Here is a 20,825-nt window from a genome sequence, read left to right as displayed (position 1 = left end):
CCAAGGGGAAACGCTTCACCTAAACTCCTGAAAAAAAGGAGGCAATTCAGATGAAACTAAAAGGGGGGTGTTGAATCTACCAGATTTTTATCAGTAAGTCTTCAATTTTAGGTAGCTTTTGTCCTGACCCAGCCTTACCAAGTAATGATAAACTGCTTGCACGCGAGTACAAACAAACTCCTTTTCAAACAGGGCAGGAACAGACTTTTTACTTGGATAATCAAAAAACCAAACGTAATTAGTCCCAACAGACCTGGCCGAGAAATCCGAATTGCTTGCTGTATCCTAAAAGTGAACAGTCGTCTGCGTCAACCGGCCACTTCCAAACTGCTACTATTTATTTCCCAGCCAGGGAGGGGCTGGCTAGCATCCACGTCTGCCTTTCCCTGAGAGCCGTCTTATTGATTTCCTTTGCTCTCCTCTCCTCTCCTCTCTGCGCATATGTTGTATCTGGGATTGGCCCCATTTATTCCTCCCCCTCACTCAGCTCAGGCCATGAAGACAGCTGCCTCTCTACCTGGGGGCGGACGGAAGGCCCCGACTCTGCCTCTGTGCCTGTTGATGCTGTTTCCTTATCAGAGCTTTCCAAAGGCTCCAAAGCTGGCCCTGGCTCGACCTCAACCTCAACCTCCTCCTCGTCAGGCTCTGCTGGCAGCCGACGGGCCACAACAGCTTTATTTTTAAATCTCTTCTAAGGATAGGATAGTTCTGGAAGGATGCCAGCTGTCCCTTTTTTTGTTCAGCCACCATTCACCTGCCACTCAAGAAAAATTTTAGAGCACATCATACTATCAGTCCTGCTGCAAATTTTTTTTTTATTTGAATTTATATCCCGCCCTTCTCCGAAGACTCAGGGCGGCTTACATTGTGTTAAGCAATAGTCTTCATCCATTTGTATATTGTATACAAAGTCAACTTTTATTGCCCCCAACAATCTGGGTCCTCATTTTACCTACCTTATAAAGGATGGAAGGCTGAGTCAACCTGGGGCCTGGTGGGACTTGAACTTGCAGTAATTGCAAGCAGCTGTGTTAATAACAGACAGACTTAGTCTGCTGAGCCACCAGAGGCCCTTTTCAGGACCGATTGGAAGTACAGTCCTGCCCTGTAAAAAGGTTGAAATATGCATTTGTGAAAGACAAAGGATTTGAAGACGGTGAATAGAGAGAGAGAGAAGATTGGTTTGAAAGGAGTCAAAGAGGCCATCTACATTAAAATTGAACAGCCCTCCCTCTTTTAAAGGGGGAGGGAGGATAGGACACCAGCCATCTCCTGTTTAAAATGCAACTCCTTTCAGTAGTTCTAAGAAGGTTCCACACCCATTTGCACTATTCAGGTGATCCCCATGGGCACAGATAAACCTCCAAGTGGCCTCAACGACTCTCAGAGAGAGTATTAATGACCAGATGACTGCAAAGAATATAAATCCTTCCATCCTCCACCATTCAGACAGCACTGAAGAAACTTGTTGGATGAGCAGCGAAACATTTTCAAGGAAAAACAAAATCCAGTTGCGTTTGTGGAGGGGAGGGGAGCATCTTTGGGACAATTATTATTATTATTATTTATTAGATTTTTATACTGCCCTTCTCCCGATTCCTTCACACAATTGAATGTGAAAGTTGCTGAAATTTGTTTCTTTCCCCCTCCACGTTTTTTTTTACAAATAAATCAAATCAATGCATGAACAGTGCATATTACAAGCAAAACTAATAAAATTAATCGTAATTATTACATTCAGCCAACTTACATTTTTCTAATAATAATGCACATTTATATTATGTGGCAATCTGTGGTTATTCAATTGTGTTCCATCTTTCCCCTTGTTACTTTTATTTTATTATATAAAAATGTATACACTAATATTCCCCCTTCTCTTATTTCTATCACTTATTCTAGCTTTTAATCCTGTTACCCTGTATTAAAACTTTTCTAATTTCTAAGCATGTCATTCACCTTCAAATCAGAACAAAAAGGAAAAATCATCTATCCATTGTATCTTGCCCACTTCAGTACTTTAATTGCTATGCTTTAAAGAGAGAGAGAGAGAGAGAGAGAAAGAAAGGGAGAGACTAATCAGAACAACGACCCCCCCCAAAAAAGACTCATCTATCCATCATCTCTTGCCCGCTTTAACACTCTAGTTGCTATGCTTTTTTTAACCTGCCTCCCAAATTCCTCTCTTGGCTGAAAGTTGCTGAAATTTCTTGAAAGCAGATGATAAAGGCCCCTGTGTTTCCTTCTAGGCTATAGCCACCCATCTCTGATCAAACTTTTGCAACAGCCCCAGAATCTGGTAAGTGACCTTTTGCGGGAAGGCACCAAATTTGCCAAAACAGTGCATAAATTGCCTGTTTGTGAAGCTTCCCTTCTTCTCCCCAAGATCCCAGAGTGTCTTCCTGTCCTTTCCCAGGGCCGTTCACCCACTGCTCAGGGCCTCTGAGGCTGGAACCAGGAGCCCTCCCCACCTGCTTGGGGGTGAGTCTCCAAAATAAGCCATTTCCAGCAGAATGGCTGAGAATTAAGAGGAGTTGGCATGAACTGGTTTTGTTTTGCTCTTGAGCAAGGAGAGGCCATTTCCTGATTGGTTCTGGGTTGGTTCTCGTATCAATCATCTTATAGTCGTCAGCCAAAGGAGAGAGAAAGAAGAGCAAGTCTGAAGAGCTACCCCACGGTTTGCTGGGGTTGTGCTGCCCTGGAGCTGCTAATCTCCATCATAGTTTAAATTCTCTGTGTAATCTTAACTGCTCTTCACCGCAAAGCTAATGTGTGTGTAGGACAAAGCCTCCCAACAAGGCATCAGAAATGGAAGGAGGATACTCACAGCATACTAGACCAGTAGTGGGTTGCAAAACCCGCTGCTACCAGTTCGCATGTGCGGAAGGGTCCAGTGCGAGTGGGTGGAGGCTCCCCCGCCACCGCTACCGGTTCACCGATCCGGGTAGAACCGGTAGCAACCAACCACTGTACTAGACTAATTAATTCTGTGTTTGGGGAACTGTACTAAACTGTAATTCTGTGTTTGGGGAACCCCAAGTGCTGGACTGGTATGTAAAGTGAACCAAACCAAACCACATGCCCTCTAGACCAGAGGTCTCCAACCTTGGCAGAGCAAAGCTGGCTGAGGAATTCTGGGAGTTGAAGTCCACAAGTCTTAAAGCTGCCGAGGTTGGAGACCCCTGAATTAGAGAGTCTCCGTATAGAGCTCTGCACCATCTCCTAGTCCTGAAGGTGACATGCCTAATGGCAACTGCAACTTCCAGAATTCCCCAGCCAGAACGGTGAGATAATATCACCCAGGGTTGCATTGCCCAGTTTAGCCGTTTAGGGTCAATTAGAGCAGGGGTCTCCAATCTTGGCAACTTTAAGACTTGTGGACTTCAACTCCCAGAATTCCTCAGCAAGCAAAATTGGCTGAGGAATTCTGGGAGTTGAAGTCCACAAGTCTTAAAGTTGCCAAGGTTGGAGACCCCTGCTATAGACTACTGTGATATTTATTACCTTACCATGAATGGTTTTAGCATGTTATGTGAACTCCTCATACATGTATGGAAGAAGGTTTTGGACTGATAAGTTTTTTATCTGGATATCCATGGCAAGATGGATCTTTCTCAATAAGGCAAGGATGGGTCACAAAAGGAATAGTTTTGAAGGCCCAGCAAAACCTGGTTATTTTTATATATATATATATATATATTTAGACATAACTTAAACCCAAGCAATGTTTTAGAACAGTGTTTCTCAACTTTGATTGGCTGAGGAATTCTGGGAGTTGAAGTTCGCATATTTCAAAGCTGCCAGGGTCGAGGAAGACTGAACTAGAGGGCACAAAAGAAAAAATAAAACTGTTCAAAATCTAGAGGACACCAAAGCGTTTCAGTCATAAGTAGCATTTCCCATCTGCAGATTCTCCCAAATAGTTTCCTCTCCAGCTAAATTCTGATACCAGAAACAACTTGGTTGGCTTACAGCAGGGGTGTCCAAACTTGGTCCCTTTAAGACTTGTGGACTTCAACTCCCAGAGTCCCTCAGCCAGCAAAGCTGGCTGAGGAACTCTGGGAATTGAAGTCCACAAGTCTTAAAGGGACCAAGTTTGGACACCCCTGGCTTACAGGTTTTGGGGGAAGGGTGGTTGTAAGAATCAAAATTGGGGGTGCTCTTTGTTTAAGGCAATCAAGGTCAACTCATGCATTGTTTTGGGTTGACCCTTTGATAAGTTTGTATTCTATTTATGATAAAGTCATCTTGTATTCTCTCATTTTTCTTTTCTCCTTTCTCTTTTGTTCTTCCTTTCCTTTCCTCTTCTCTTTTCTTTCTCCTTCCGTTTTTCTTCTCTTCTCGTCTCTTCTCTCATTTTTCTTTTCTCTGTTCTATTTTGTTCTTCCTTTCCTTTCCTTTCCTCTTCTCTTTTCTTTCTCCTTCCGTTTTTCTTCTCTTCTCTTCTGTTTTCTTCTTCCGTTCTTTTCTCTGTTCTATGTTCTCTTTCATTTTTCTCTTTCTTTTCTCTTCTCTTTTTTTCTCTTCTCTTCTCTTTTTTTCTTTACTCAGAGCACTTTTGTCAACAGACCTGCCCTGGGAATTTTGCCTCCAGAAAATTTTGCTGAAAAGCTAAAGGAATCTTTGCTTTCGGTAAGTTTTACTTTACCACGGAAGGAGCAATGAAACTGACATCCACATTGACAAGGTCTCCACCTTGCCAAGAATTCCAGGGCTGGCAAATACAAGGAGCGGCTGAAAAAACTGGATTTAAGTCTAGCATTTTAAAAGGACAACGGAGATAAGGGGATGATAGCTCTCTTTTAAAAACCTGAAAAGATGCCACCTGGAACAAGACCATTATGAGTTCTCTATTATTTCAGATTGCAGGATATGGGCTAATGGATTAGGTTACATTGAGAAAAGTTTCTTAAGAATGAGAGGATTTTTAGCAATGACCTTTGAGATGATGGGCTGTTGTTCTCAGGATCAGAGAAGTTGGATTGACATCAATTAAAGGGTCTTTATTTTGAATTCTTGCCGGGTAGCTAGTTGGAGTCCATGGACCAGGGATGCTATTTAGCAGGTTGTGACAGGTTCTGGAGAAATGGTAGCGGAAATTTTGAGCAGTTCAGAGAACCGGCGAATGCCACCTCTGTCTGACCCCAGAGTGGGGTGGGAATGGAGATTTTGAAGTACCCTTCCCCTGCCACACCCACCAAGAACCGGTAGTAAAAAAAACTTGAATTCCATCACTGCCATAGACTAAATGGTAGCTCCAACCCTAAAGATTCCATATTTTTATCCTTAGGCAGTAGAGACTAATTTTAAAAAATTGGGGGGAGGGAGTTTAAAATGAGCACCATTTTGCTGCGATGCTCAGTTATGATGGAAGCGTTCCTTACAGACTCTTTGAATTGAAAGATACGTGTCTCTTCTCCACTGCCAGGTCGCTCCTAAAGGTCTCTCTCAAGTAATAACCATGTCCTGTGGATCTTGCTCCAATGAAAACGCCTTTAAAACCATATTTATGTGGTACAGGGTGAGTAAAAGCTGTGTGGATGCTCTTCCTTGCATCTCCAGATGCTGAGGAAAACAGGGAGGGTGGTCTTTACTCAAAGCGGGATAGGAGGGAGCGAGGGGGCCTCGTTTTAATTTCCAAGTCTTTGTGTCGATGTAGGAGAGAAACAGGCACAGCTGGAAGGTGGAGTTAAACATGTCATCAGCGTAGTGTCCTTGAGTTGCCACAGTCTGCCCCATCTATAATTTTTTTTACCTTTATCTACCGTGTTTTCCCCGAAAATACAACCTACCCCGAAAGTAAGTCCTAGCTTCATTGTTACACGTGCTCCCAATATACCCCTACCCAGTGGTGGGATTCAGCCAGTTCGCACCTATTCGGGAGAACCGGATATTAACTTTCTGAGCAGTTCAGAGAATCGATTGTTGGAAGAAATCTTACTTTTTTTTCCCCACTTTGCAGGGCTAATCCTGTAAGGAAGGCAGGAAGGAAACATTCTGCTGGTGTTTCTAGCCTAATCTTTATTGCCCTGCTTACAGAAACTGCCTCTCTGGTTAACCCTTGTTGCTTTGTAACAGCTAAGGCAAAGCGCCCATTGACGTGAGTGACATTGAGTTGGCCACACCCACAGGGTCACATGACCACTGAGCCATGCCTACCCAGCTGGTCATTATGGCAGAGAACTGGTTGTTAAATTATTTGAATCCCGCCACTGCCCCTACCCCCCCAAAAAAATAAGCCCTAATTAAGATCCTTCCCACTCCAGGGTGCACAGGTAAAAATTAAGCTAGGGTTGGGATGGGGGGTGGGGGAGTGGAGCTGACCTACTACTTACCTTCGGACAGTTGCAGCCAGGCCTCGCAAACCCCGACACTTGCCTTGTTGGCCCATTTCTTCTGCAGCCGGCAAAGCTTCCCTGAAGGCCTTTATAGCCAATAACAGAGTTCCGGATCTATCCATTTATTGGCTGCAGAGGCCTTTAGGAAAGGCCCCCCTACCAGAGAGTGACTCAGAGAGTGAGGGGGAAGGGCCGTCAAGGCTCACTTCTGCAGGGCCGGCTTTCCTGGCTCAGCTCCAGGAGCCAGAGGCAGGCCAGGTAGAAGAGATGACGAGGCCTCTGTCTCCTGTATCTCCCCTCGCCAGGAAACGCTTCCAGACCCAGCTGAGGACAATCAGTCCTGGTTAGATCCCAGGTTTCGTAGACAAGAGAGGCAGGAACAACAGAAGCAGGGGTAGGGCAGGCCTAGAAAGTGCTGAGTCAGGGAGCCACACCCCACAGGGTATAAAAGCAGGAGGGGCTGCTATACTGCTTCGTGACAAACAAATCAAACTGCCTAGAGAGATCTTGAGCTGAAGTGCTGTTTATTCCTGACTTCCTGGTTGACACGCAAGAAAGAAAGATAACAGAAAAACCTTGGCAGACGCTCGCTGGGTTGCTGCCAGAGCTGATAGCTGCCGTGGACTCAATTGCTGGCTAATTGAGTCATTTCTCGTGACTCCCAGACTGAGGTGGGGGGGACAGAACAGAGGGCTTATTTTGGGGGGTTGGGGCTTATTTTAGCGCATGTACTCAAAAGCCCGATTGGGCTTATTATCCAGGGAGGTCTTATTTTGGGGGAAACAGGGTATTTTCTGGGAAATATGCGTAGCATCAATTTAGTTGACTAGAGTCTTATGTATAGGCTTGACTAAATCTTCTGTGCTTCAACGCCATGTATGCTCCTGATTTTTTGTGCCTGACAGTGAGTCAGCACATTAAACCTTTCATCAGCGATCAGTTTGTTGACTTGGTCTGGTTTGACTGATCTGCTGAACAGGGAAAAGAAGATGCAGAAATATGGGAAGAATTCTTCTCCCCCTCCCCATATCTGAATTGGAGCCCTGCTAATCCTCATTTAGGGTTCCGTCACTTTAAGATCAGATCTTGCCCATTCTCAGCCATGGAACCTCGGTAGATTCTGTGGGGTGAGGGCCCCAAAGGAAAAGAAATGTCTCCATTCCAGAATTAAAAGGATCTCATTTCAAAGAAGGTTCCGAAGAAAGCCAGTAGAAGAAGCCCTCAAAACTGATGCCAAGCAGAGAATAATCATAAAACCAGTGGTGGGATTCAGCCGGTTCGCACCACTTCGGGAGAACCGGTTGTTAACTTTCTAAGCAGTTCGGAGAACCGGTTGTTGGAAGAAATCTTATTTTAGTTTTTTTTCCCACTTTACAGGGCTAATCCTGTAAGGAAGGCAGGAAGGAAACATTCTGCTGGTGTTTCTAGCCTAATCTTTATTGCCCTGCTTTCAGAAACTGCCTCTCTGGTTAACCCTTATTACATTGTAACATCTAAAAAGAAGCGCCCATCAAGATGAACGATGTTGAGTTGGCCACACCCACATGGTCACATGACCACCGAGCCCATGCCTACCCAGCTGGTCATTAGAGCAGAGAACCGGTTGTTAAATTATTTGAATCTCACCACTGCATAAATCCCCATGTGAGGAGGGTTGAGATGATCTGGATTTTTCAGTCTTGGAAGATCTTTTCTAGTTATGCTTCCCATCTCCAGTAATCCTGGAGAATGAGTGCCTCCTAGAAGTAGATCAAAGAGAAGAACCCAGTCTAGGTCTACTCAGATGCATGAAGTATTTAAGCTACTTAAAGCTATCAATCAACTGTGATGTACTTTCTCTCTAGTTCAAAGGTGTCAAACTCAATTTCATTTAGGGCCGCATCAGGCCTGCGGTTGGCCTTAGTGGGGGGCTGGATGGGTGTGGCCAATGGGGTGGGCATGGCCAGTTCACTGGGCGTGGCCAACTGGGTGGGTGTAGCCAGCTCAATGCCACTCCCCAAACTGCTGGCATGTTTCCTCTTCGCATTGGGTAGACCGGGCCTGAAGCGACATGGCCAACCCCTTACATTTTCCAGGCCAGCCCCACAGGCTGGATCCTACCACATCGTGGGCCGGATCCAGCCCGTGTGTTCTGACCTAGGCTTTCCCAGCAGCACGAAGCTGAGTCCTCGTCCCAATAAACCCCTTTTATTTAATTTACAGTGAATTCCTCTCCAGCAAAGTCTTTCCTCTCCCACAGTCTTTCAAGATAGTTCACAATTACCGACCTTTATCAGGCTTGGAGAGTGGCCAGGCCGATATCCTTCAGACTCTGCAATACTTGGCAAGAATGCAGGAATGAACTAATTGTCTCCTGCAAACTCCACTTCCTCTTTTATTCCCTCTGGGAGGGGCCATTCATCGTCCACCTGTGGCCTTACTCCCAAGTTGACCCATGTTCCTTAGCTGTTCCGTTCATCTGGCAACTCTGCGCATGCGCACACTGGGAACAGGCTCCAGCTGTTCATCTGCCTCACTGATGTCTGACTCCAAAGGCAGCTGATAACTGTCAGACGGCCCTGGCCCCATCTCTGCCTCCGATGCAGAGCTCTCGTCCAAGCCTTCCCCAGACTCCAGGACTGGCCCATGTTCCTCCCCAATCTCCTCACTGCCCAACTCTGCTGCCAGATCCACTGGCCGCTTGCGGGCCACAACACCGCAGGCCTTGTGTTTGACACCCCTCCTCTAGTTCCTCTTCTCCTGAGAGCATTACCATTGGGGAACTCTTGAATGCCGCAGCCATTGACATCCATGCAGATGCGTTGGAGGGCAACTCTTGACTGGGAAGATGATGGGAAACTCTTCTTTTCTAGAACAAAGAAAGAGGAGACAACAGAGTTACCAAAGAAGAGTTGGAGACCTGCATGATTAACCAGGTAAGGTGCATTCCTTCATTCGGCAGAAATCTACATTCTGGATCTTTGCTTCAGGGTTCACCTGCCCAGCAAGACAGCATAAGTCCTAGAGATAGTCCTCAACTGAAAGAACAGTTCGCTTAGGGACCGTTTGAAGTTACGACGACACCCAAAAAAATGACTTATGACCAGTGGTGGGATTAAGCCAGTTCGCACCACTCCGGGAGAACCGGTTGTTAACTTTCTGAGCAGTTTGCTGAACTGGTTGTTGGAAGAAATCATGAAGGCAGAGAACCGGTTGTTAAGTTATTAGAATCCCACCACAGCTTATGACCGTTTTTCACACTTATGACCGTTGCAGCATCTCCAGGGTCATGTGATTTACATTCGGATGCTTGACAATTTAGTAAAAACGTTTTTTATTAAGTGATAAAGTATTATAAAGCAGAGATCTCCAACCTTGGCAACTTTAAGACTTGTGGACTTCAACTCCCAGAGTTCCTCAGCCAGCTGTGCTGGCTGAGGAACTCTGGGAGTTGAAGTCCACAAGTCTTAAAGTTGCCAAGGTTGGAGACCCCTGTTATAAACTACAAAATACAGAAGCAAATAAGAGGACAGTGAAGGGGAAAGGAAAAGGGGAAAGACAACTGACTCACATTTATGACGGTTGCAGTGTCCCGGGGGTCATGTGATCCCCATTTGCGACCTCCTGACAAGCCACATCAATGGGGAAGCCAGATTTGCTTAACAAACGCGTTCCTGACTGAACAGCTGCAGTGACTCAAATGCGCCAAAAAAAGTCGTAAAATGGGCCAAAGCTCACTTAAACAAATTTCTCATTTAGCAACATAAATTGTGGACTCAGTTGTGGTCGTAAGTTGAGAACTATCTGCACTGAAAATAGAATGCGAGCACAGGCCACACACTTTGCAACATCAGAGGACGGGCAACTAAAAGGACCACGTGTACTGAGCGGTAGGCAGCACAACACTTGCCACCTTTTGTGTTTTTATTCTCATTTTCTGAACTTCAGACATGTCTGTATTCCAACCCTCATTCCTACTTTCCTTTGGATTGGATAGCCCTTAAAAAAAAAAATCAACCGTTTTTTTTTTAACCCAACCAACCCTTTCCTTACGTCATTCTCTTGGGACTTTGCCCGTTCTTTAATCACTTTCACAACTCAGTTTCCTCATAGCATCTGATGTAGTCCATTTCATAATCCTTTAAATCAGTTTTGCAAACTGATAGTAAATACCACTGCTCCCTTTTTCTGTGTTTTTTGCAAGTAATGTGAATTCTATTCTATTCTGTTCTATTCTGTTCTGTTCTGTTCCATTCTGTTCCATTCTATTTCTATTTCTATTCTATTCCATTCCATTCCATTCCATTCCATTCTATTCCAATTCCATTCCTATTCTATTCTATTCTATTCTATTCTATTCTATTCTATTCTATTCTATTCCAATTCCATTCTATTCTATTCTATTCTATTCTATTCCATTCCATTCCATTCCATTCCATTCTATTCCAATTCCATTCCTATTCTATTCTATTCTATTCTATTCTATTCTATTCTATTCTATTCTATTCTATTCCATCCCATCCCATCCCATCCCATCCCATCCCATCCCATCCCATCCCATTCCTATTCTATTCTATTCTATTCTATTCTATTCTATTCTATTCTATTCTATTCTATTCTATTCTATTCCATTCCATTCCATTCCATTTCATTCCATTCCTATATTCCTGACTTAATTCTGTACACCACGGTTCAGTTAGCCACGAGTTGGAGTGTTAGCTATTTAGCCAAAACAGATGAGATAGAATGAGAGATCATTTTGATATTCTTAGTTCTCTTTCCCTCATTATTACTAAATCAAATTCATTCTATCCTGTATCTGGAGCAAATTTGTCATTTCAGTATATCTGTCCGCGGAGATTCTTAGTCATCCAGGTCATGTTTGTCCCAAAGGTGCTTTTTCAAGTGGCAACTGGATTACCTTGTTTTTCTTTGAAGGTGTTATCATCCAAGAAGCTTCTTCAGTTGAACTGAACCAAACCGAAGAAGCTTCTTGGATAAGAAGCAAAATATCTTCAAGGACAAACAAGAAAGTCCAGTTGCCACTTGAAAAAATACCTTAGGGACATCCATCACTGGAAGTTTTTAAGAAGAGTCTAGACAGACACTTGTCTGAAATGGTATAGGTTCTCCTGCTTGAGCAAGGGGTTGGACTACAAGACCTCCAAGGTCCCTTTCGGCTCATTCCATTCCATTCCATTCTCATCAATGAAGCCTTTTCTGAACTCAAATGAAGCTTCAATTCAGCTGCTGAAATGAAACTGAATACCCCTGAATCAGTCCCTTTGAGACCAATTCAGACAAGTTTTCTGAGTGGCTGAATTCTCCCAACCAGCTCAAATTTTGCTTGAAAGGTAGGAACAAGATCAATTTTCCAAGCAAACAGTTTAAAGCAGATTATTTGGATCTGGCCGGGCCACAACTACAAAGGTCTTTAAAAACATCACCTAATCAAAATACATTATCAAACCAGTCTTTTCTCATAAAAATGGTTCCCCGGTTTGTTTATTTCTAGCTTTATGTCTGGTGCTCCGTCCACTGAAGCTGTTACACTCCTTTAGATAAGCCACACTTTAGAGCAGGGGTCTCCAACCTTGGCAACTTTAAGACTTGTAGACTTCAACTCCCAGAAATTCTGAGAGTTGAAGTCGACAAATCTTAAAGTTGCCAAAGTTGGATAGTTGGCTGAGGAATTCTGGGAGTTGAAGTCCACCAATCTTAAAGTTGCCAAGGCTGGATAGCTGGCTGAGGAATTCTGGGAATTGAAGTCTACAAGTCTTCAAGTTGCCAAGGTTGGATAGCTGGCTGAGGAATTCCGGGAGTTGAAGTCCACAAGTCTTAAAGTTGCCAAGGTTGGAGACCCCTGCTTTAAAGGATAGTGGCTTATCTAAACGAAGAAAGTTGCAATGTGTTGGCTTGTCTACTATTATTGACTTTTTGTTTCATTTTATCTCATGTTGGTTTTCTCGTTTTATTTCCATACTGTATGTTCTTAAAAGCTGGACAATGTCCACAATAAGGTTTGGACTGCTAGAAAACAAGAGAGTGGATGAGTGTTGTCAATTGTTTCTTTTAGAATTGAAAATCAAAGATGTTTTCAGCAAGAGTCAAGCACTCCGGGCAGGCAGGGATGCTGTCTCCAAATTGGGATGTGATGCGGTGACCCAGATATGAAGGCCAGAGGGCAGCTCAGTCACTTCCCACAGAGACAGCAACTGCTTTTAACAGAAAGCATTCTAAATATCTGAAACTAGAATAGCAAGAGTTGGAAGGGACCTTGGAGGTCTTCTAGTCCAACCCAGAGGTGGGTTTCAGCGGGTTCTGACCAGTTCTGGAGAACCGGTAGCGGAAATTTTGAGTAGTTGGGAGAACCGGTAGTAAAAATTCTGACTGGCCCCGCCCCCATCTATTCTCTGCCTCCCGAGTCCCAGCTGATTGGGAGGAAATGGGGATTTTGCAGTAACCTTCCCCTGGATTGGGTAGGGAATGGAGATTTTACAGTATCCCTTGCCATGCCCACCAAGCCATGCCATGCCCACCAAGCCACACCCACAGAACCAGTAGTAAAACTATTTGAAACCCACCACTGATCCAATCCCCTGTTCAAGCATTAGAGACCCTATACCATTCCAGACAAATGGCTGCCCAAGTCTCTTTAAAAACCTCCAGTGATGGAACACCCATAACTTCTGAAGGCAACTCCCACTGTCAGGAAATTTCTCCTTACTTCTTGGTGGCTTCTCTCCTTGTTTAATTCCCATCCATTGCTTATTGTCCTGCCCTCAGGTGCTTTGGAGAATAGGTTGTCCTCATCTTCTTTGTAGCAGCTTCTCAAATATTGGAATGCTGCTATTGTGTCACCCCATAGTCCAGTGGTGGGTTTCAAATTTTTTTACTACCGGTTCTGTGGGTGTGGCTTGGTGGGCATGGCTTGGTGGGCGTGGCAGGGGAAGGATACTGTAAAATCTCCATTCCCTCCCCACTCCAGGGGAAGGATACTGCAAAATCCCCATTTCCTCCCGACCAGCTGGGACTCTGGAGGCAGAGAATAGAGGGGGGTGGAGCCAGTCAGAATTTTTACTACCCGTTCTCCAAACTGCTCAAAATTTCCACTAGGTTCTCCAGAACTGGTCAGAACCTGCTGAAACCCACCTCTGCCGTAGTCCTTCTTTTCACTAGACTAGACCCAAAATTCTGCAACTCTTCTTCATGTGTTTTGTCCTGCAATCCCCTAATCATTTTTATTGCTCTTTTCTGCACTTTTTCTAGAGTCCCAACATCTTTTTTTATAGTGTGGTGACCAAAACTGGATGCAGTATTCAGTTTCCATCCATGATTCCTTATCTGGCCTTCCGGTGCTTTGGAAAATACCTTGTCCCCCTCCTCTCTGTGGCAGCCCCTCAAATATTGGAAGACTGCTATCCTGTCTCCCCTGGTCCTTCTCTTCACTAGACTAGCCAGGCCCAGTTCCTGCAACTGTTCTTCATATGTTTTAGCCTCCAGTCCCTTCATCATCCTGGTTGCTCTTCGCTGCACTCTTTCTAGAATCTCAACATCTTTTTTATAGTGTGGTGACCAAAACTAGATGCAGTACTAAGGCTTTATAGAGTGGTATTAGTACCTCCCTTGATCTTGATTGTAGCCATCAGTACCTGTACGTTTTTTTTTCTTACCTAAGTGATTGGTGGCATCAAAGGGGCTAATGATCAAGGTCAACCTAGGACTAGGAGGTCTACCTCTCATCTTTTGCTCAGTCATAAAGTCCTCTGGTTGACTTTGGGCTAATCACTCCTCGCCTAATCCTAGATGGTATCTGCGAAGGTAACGCTTGAACAAGAGTTGAAAGAAGACTGCATCTTGAGGGATAACTTTTTTCTTGGTTTTTAAAACCTGCTTTGCTTGGGTTTGAATGCCAGCCCTCTGTATTAATATTTATAATAGATTTGGGGTCTCCAACCTTGTCAACTTCAAGACTTGTGGACTTCAACTCCCAGAATTTCTCAGCCAGCTTTGTTTTGCTGGCTGAGGAATTCTGGGAGTTGAAGTCCACAAGTCTTAGTTGACAAGGTTGGAGACCCCTGTAATAGAGGAAAGCTTTCCCCTAATAACACAGCAGAATTGGAAGAATATCATAAGTTATCCTCCACCTGAATGGGTTTTAACATTCAGCTGGTCATTCCAGGTAGTGTTGCTGTGGGTAAGAGGCTGCCCCCTTGTGGCCCAATTTGAAATTTTAATTAACTTAATGAATAAGCATTAATTTTCCTCTTTTGCATTTTAGCCCCCAGGTTGCCCGGAATACAGCATGCTTTCCTTTATGGGTGCATTTCACGGGAGAACCATGGGTAAGAAAGAGTTATTGTTTATTGTTGTTGGAAGTAGTATTAAATACAAGCTTAGATGATCAGTGAGGTGGCTTGATTGATTGTAGGCCATCAAGGGGAGGTCAGATAGCGCCCAATATTTCAAGGGCTTTCATCCCAACTGAGCCAGCATTGATGAGACAATCCGATCTCTTAATGCAAACCTTTATTGAGTACATCATTTTGGCACTGATTGAAAGCAAAACCAACTCTCTTTAATTCCCGCGGGTTTTCACAGAATTAAAGAATTGGATCTCCCTCCCACACACACACATTTGGGCAGGTCACATTATCCAATCGGGTGGCTAAATACTGTTACGGAAACTGTCCGAGACTTTACTGAACATCTGGTTAGATCAGGGGTGTCAAACGCAAGGCCCGTGGGCTGGATCTAGCCTGCAGGGTGCTTAGATCTGGCTCATGGGGCCGCCGTGGAAACAGCGAAGGACCGGCCTGTGCTGTCTCTGCCAGCGAAAACAGAGCTCAGGAAGGCCACATGCGGCCCTCAGAGGCTCCGTTTTCTCTGTCAGAGGGTTGCAGGAGGTTGTCCCAGCTGAAAACGGAGCCCAGGAAGTCCATACGCTGGCAGAGGGCTGCAGGAGGTTGTCCCAGCTGAAAAAGGAGCCCAGGAAGTCCGCACACTGGCAGAGGGCTGCAGGAGGTTGTCCCAGCTGAAAACGGAGCCCAGGAAGGCCGCACGCTGGCAGAGGGCTGCAGGATGTCAACCTGGCCACGACCACTCCTCACCCCCCACCCCCGAGCTCAAACACAGCCCTGATGCGGCCTTCAACGAGATTGAGTTTGACACCCCTGACTTAGATGACCTTGGTTTTCACGGGATAGTTTCTTTGTCGCTGCCTGGAACTGGCATTCCAAAGGTGGCTTCCCCTCCCCTCCCCCCCCCGCCTCCCGGGAGTTTGCGGCAAGCTGAAAAGCGGCAATGGCTGCGACAGCAAAAAATCACGCTTTGAACTTGACAGATCCATGGATGCTGAGTGCAAGCATCAGGGATAATCAACATACAGACAGAGAAGCCTGCTAGAGAAATTTTGCACAGAAAGGAGATAGTTCTGTAGCTTCTTTCATCCAACTTCAGAAAGTAAGGTTTGAGTTGAGTGAAAGGAACTGTCAGCCTCCGCTTTCTACTGATTTATTAACTTATTGCTCTGCTGCTACGGCTGTCATTGTAACTGGGGGAAGGAGGAGGGAGCTGCCTTGGTTATGGAGGAAGGGGGGAAGCGAGCTGGTGGAGATGTCTTCAAACAGGGAGACGATTGGAAGAATTTTCCCTCAGCATTTTCTCTGCAGCTGGGAGGTGTGCTGATAACCAGTCAAGGCCAACCGTCTGGGCATACCACAAGGATGGGGCCATCTGAAGCTGCACCCCACATGACCCCCTGAGGGAATGTGGATTGGACAATCCTGACTGGACCCTTGGGGCAGGGGTGAAATCTAAAAAATTTCCCTACTGGGTCTGTGGTCATGGCTTAATTGGTGGGCGTGGCTTGGTGGTCAGGTGACCCAGTGGGCATGGCTTGGTGGTCAGGTGACTGAATGGGCATGGCCAATAATAATAAATAATAAAAATAATAAAGTATGCAAAACTTGGGAGGCACCGGTCTACCTTCTTTAAAAATAGAGGCATTGGTCTACTAATTGCCTTTTTTTGGGAGGCACCGGTCTACCTTCTTTAAAAATAGAGGCACTGGTCTACTAATTGCCTTTTTTTTGGTGGCACCAGTCTACCTTCTTTAGAAATAGAGGCACCGGTCTACTATCCGCCTGCAGCGCTGATCAGCTATATTGCGGCCCTTTGAAGCGCTGCGGCAGTCATTTAAGGCCGTTTGCAGCTATATGACCACTGAGAGCTTCAGGGATAGAGAAGAGGTACAGTGAGGCGCGGGCAGTGGGGGCAGGGATTTTTGCTACCGGTTCTCCAAACTACCCTCCCCCACCGCTCCCAGATCGCACAATCTGGTCCGAACCAGGAGCATTTCACCCCTGCCTTGGGGGCAGGGTTTTGGGGATGTTTCCTATATGTGATTTTCACACCTATTACCTCAGACCTTGCTTTTCTTTGGTTGCATTCAGTTCATACTCAGTAAAAGTACCTTTCTCTATGAAAATGGAGTCGGGGTTTTTCTTTCTTGAAAGGAGGCACACCTGACAGGAACTGCCTATCCAGTGGAGCAAGCATCTTTCTGGAGGATGTTACCTGGCCAGGACAAAGTGCTTATCTTTGAGGGCTTCCTCTGGTTTTCATGGTTTTGTTTTTTCTTTGTTTTAAGGCTGTTTGGCCACTACGCACTCCAAGGCCATTCACAAGCTGGACATCCCGTCCTTTGACTGGCCCATCGCTCCCTTCCCAAGGCTGCAGTACCCGTTGGAGGACTTTGTGCGAGAAAACGAGCAGGAGGAAGCGCGCTGCTTAGAGGAGGTGAGGACAACCCATCTTCAGAGTGCAGAAGGTGCCTCGGGCAACAGAAAGCGAGTTTGTTTTGCTCAATTAACCCATCACAGAACAATCAAACATAAGATGGAGGAGAAGGACCTCAAGGGACATCCAGCCTTTGTCTTTCCTGGAAGAGAGAAGACGCTCGCAAAACATCTTCATCCTGAGTTAGTTCAGCCCTGAGCAAACCAAGTGAACTTTAATCAGGAGGTTCTCAGTCATCTAGGTCCTTCCTGAGGTTGCTTTTTCAGGAGGCAACTGGACTTTCTTGTTTCTCTTTGAAGGCGTTTCGCTTCTCATCCAAGACGCTTCTTCAGCTCTGACGGGATGAGGGGGGATGGGAGGATTTATACTCCTTGCAGACAGCTGGTCATTTGCATCCTTTTAGCAGGTCTTTAAGATCACCTGGAGGTTTATCTGTGTCCTCAGGATCACCTGAGTGGTGCAAATGGATGTGGAGCGGGGGTGAAATGCTCCCGGTTCGGACCGCATCACCCGATCTCGTAGCGATGGTGGCAGGTGGTTCGGAGAACCAGTAGCAAAAATCCCTGCCCCCCCCCCATGCCCAGCAGAGCTGCGCGATCAACAGAGTTTGTTTTTTTTACTTTTAAAAGCATTTTTTCTTTGGCCGAAAAAAATGCTTTTAAAAGTTAAAAAAAAAACTCTCTGATGATCGCGCGGCTCAGCTGGGATCGTCAGAACCCTTTAAAAGCATTTTTTCTACAACCTCTTTGGCCGAAGAGGTTGTAAAAAAAAAAAAGCTTTTAAAAGGCTCCTCTGGCGATCCCAGCTGACTTGCCTGATCGCCAGAACTTTTTAAAAGCATTTTTTTACAAATGCTTTGTTAAAACATTTAAAATGCTTTTAAAAGTAAAAAAAAAAAAAAAAGTTGGCCACGCCCATCCAGTCACATTACCCACCACCACCACCAAGCCACGCCCACAGAACCGGTAGTTACAAATTTTACATTTCACCCCTGGTGTGGAGCCTTCATGGAACTGTTGAAAAGACTGTGTTGGAGATTGGAGAACAAACACATCAGGACTAGATTCAGCCGTCCGTCTGCATTTAAAAGACACAGGCCAGTCTTTTGAAGACAACAAAGTCCATATTTTGGACAGAGTGGATCTCTGGTTTGAATGAGGGGTCAAAGAGGCCATTTATGTCAAAATTGAACAGCCCTCTTTCAACAGAGGGGGAGGGATATGATATCATCTATCTCCAGTCTACAACACAGTTCCTTTCAGCAGTTCCAAGAAGGCTCCACACCCATTTGCACCACTCAGGTGACCCTGAGGACACAGATAAACTTCCAGGTGTCCTTAACAACACGCTAAAAGGATGCAAATGATCAGCTGTCTGCAAGGAATATAAATCCTTCCATTCCCCACCATCCAGTCAGAGCTGAAGAAGCTTTTTGGATGAGAAGCTAAACGTCTTCAAAGAAAAACCAGAAAGTCCAGTTGCCTAGAAAAAATAAATAAATTTGGGTTTAATCAGCCTTACGAATGAAAGCAAATCTACGTGTCCCAGGATAATGTTGCAAGATTCAATCTGAATTGGACACTGGGACCAGAGGTTTAGTCTTCTGAATTCTAGATGCATCATGGATGGACATCTGCTCCAAACCCTTCAGGATTTCAGATGCAAAGCGCTACAGGTCCCGCCAATTGGAGGCAGTGATTGGGCTCTCCAGCAACGCTAAGATAGGTTTAGTTTTGAATTGACATCATGTTGTGACTCCAGCCCCCAAACCTGGCCCCATACCCGAAAGTGACTCAGGAAGTGAGGGGGAAGGGCCGGTAAGGCTTACCTCAGGAGCACCGATTCCTTTGGCTCGGCTCCAGGAGCCAGAACCAGACCAGTCGGAGGACGTAATGAGGCCGTCATCCCCTGATTCCTCCCTTCCTCAGGCTACACCTTCAGACCCAGCTGATAATAATAATAATCAAGCTTCAGACGATTAGAGAGGCGGCGTCATCAAAAGGAAGGGTGAGGCAGAAGCCCCACCCCACAGGATATATATATAAGGAGCTTTGGGACTGCTCTCACTCAACAGGAAGCAAAGTTTAGCTGATCCGTTTCAAAAAGAGCTGAAAGTCTTGCTACCGGAGTCATTTGTTTGAACTTTGGTAGGCAGCTGCCATTTCTTTGCCAGGACTGATAAGAGCCGTGAATCCACTGGCTGAAGGCCAGCTCGTGGGTCTGAAGTGGGGAAGGAGACAGAACACATCACAATGAGGCTAGGTAAATAATTGAAAGAAGCCACCTTCTTGCAGAGGCTAAATTAGAGAAACCAGATTATGGACCTTCTTGATAATGATGTGGTTTGAGTTTAGGGCACAACCCGGCGGAGTAGCATAGAAAGTAGCATAGAAAATTCTCATCAGAGAATGAAAATCAAAGTTGAAGAAAGACCATAAACATGTTTGCAGCTGCCGAAAGACCACGTTGATGTGATGTCCTAATTCTCCAAGCTGGTTTTGAAGGAGTTGAGAGTCCTTCTCGGGGTAGGACGTGGTTTCTCAGAGCTCTGTGGAGACTGAGCAAATGCTTCCATTGGATTGGAAGCTGAAACTCAAGCTGAAGATAATCTCTTCAAAATGCACCCTGGTTTCATACTCCTTTAAAGAAGGCCAAAGGAGGAATGAGTCTGTCAGATTAAAATTTGGGGGAGATCCACCAAGAAATGGGCATTCCTCAATTAGGTCTGGTTTGCTTTCTGTTTTTGGAGCAGTTGCTTTGGGTAAAACATTACTCATAATCATGTGTTTCCCTCCTATTAATATCCGTCACATTTCTTCTCCATTTATTTCATGTTATATCATTAACTTGAACCAGCTGGTTATGCCTTCAATGAGGTTCTTCCATTTAACACCATATTATAGCAGATTTTACGAACAAATTGGCTCATGGCTCAATCTTTCTCCAACCTTGGATCCTGTCCAGATTTGTGGGATCTCAACTTTCATAATTGCCAACTCGGATAGGAAAAAAAAAATGCATTCATCCCGAGGTTTCTTCTTTGGGAGAAGGTTTTTCAATGGTGCAGAAACATCACCAATCCTTCTTGATTGCTTCCTGGGGTTTCATAAATTGTCGCAATGAACCGGAACAAGATAAAATGCACACTAGGGATTCGTTTCTTTAAAAACGAAATCTTGCTGTCTTCTAACTTGCAGGTGGAAGATTTGATCGTTAAATACAGGAAAAAGAATAAAGTGGTTGCAGGCATCATTGTGGAGCCCATTCAGTCCGAAGGGGGGGACAATCACGCATCAGATGACTTTTTTAGGAAATTGAGAAACATCGCAAGAAAGGTGAGCTTTGACATAAAACAGAACGTTTTCTAAGCATAAGATGTCAACACGCAAAGCATCCCTGGCTTGCTCTCGAGTTGGCATAGGCCGAGAGGATGGGAAACAGGCGAAATGGCACAGCAGCCAATGACGGATGCACATTCCATGCTTATTTCTCGCAAGGCTGTATCCCAGGGTTAACTACAGCAGCAGAAGGGGAGTGACCTCTACAACCCAGGAAATTGCTCTGTTGGCGAATGTGATTGATGACACATCCTGGGGGGATGGGGTAACAGAGTCATAATGGAGGGTAAGTTACGTAGGGTCAGAGCTGGCTTCACTTGGGAACGTGCGGGCAAGGATTAGCAAAGGTGTGGGGCAACTGTCCTAAGGTTGC

At 45.2% G+C, this 20,825-nt stretch overlaps 1 protein-coding gene across 2 annotated transcripts in view; it reads left to right on the top strand.

Moving 5' to 3' along the window:
• ABAT (4-aminobutyrate aminotransferase) overlaps window positions 1-20,825 on the top strand; it is an 82,211-nt gene that overhangs the window by 49,589 nt on the left and 11,797 nt on the right. For both annotated transcript variants that reach the window (XM_058157293.1, XM_058157292.1), the window contains exons 6-12: window positions 2,247-2,296; window positions 4,549-4,629; window positions 5,426-5,518; window positions 9,188-9,250; window positions 14,596-14,659; window positions 16,966-17,114; window positions 20,312-20,449. In XM_058157293.1, coding sequence (XP_058013276.1) covers window positions 2,247-2,296; window positions 4,549-4,629; window positions 5,426-5,518; window positions 9,188-9,250; window positions 14,596-14,659; window positions 16,966-17,114; window positions 20,312-20,449 — 638 coding nt within the window. The remainder of the gene's footprint in view (window positions 1-2,246; window positions 2,297-4,548; window positions 4,630-5,425; window positions 5,519-9,187; window positions 9,251-14,595; window positions 14,660-16,965; window positions 17,115-20,311; window positions 20,450-20,825) is intronic.

The sequence above is a fragment of the Ahaetulla prasina genome, chromosome 14 (assembly GCF_028640845.1).
Source record: "Ahaetulla prasina isolate Xishuangbanna chromosome 14, ASM2864084v1, whole genome shotgun sequence".
Lineage (NCBI taxonomy): Eukaryota > Metazoa > Chordata > Lepidosauria > Squamata > Colubridae > Ahaetulla > Ahaetulla prasina.
Note: the sequence above shows the minus strand (reverse complement) of the source record. Positions and strands in the feature narration are given on the sequence as shown.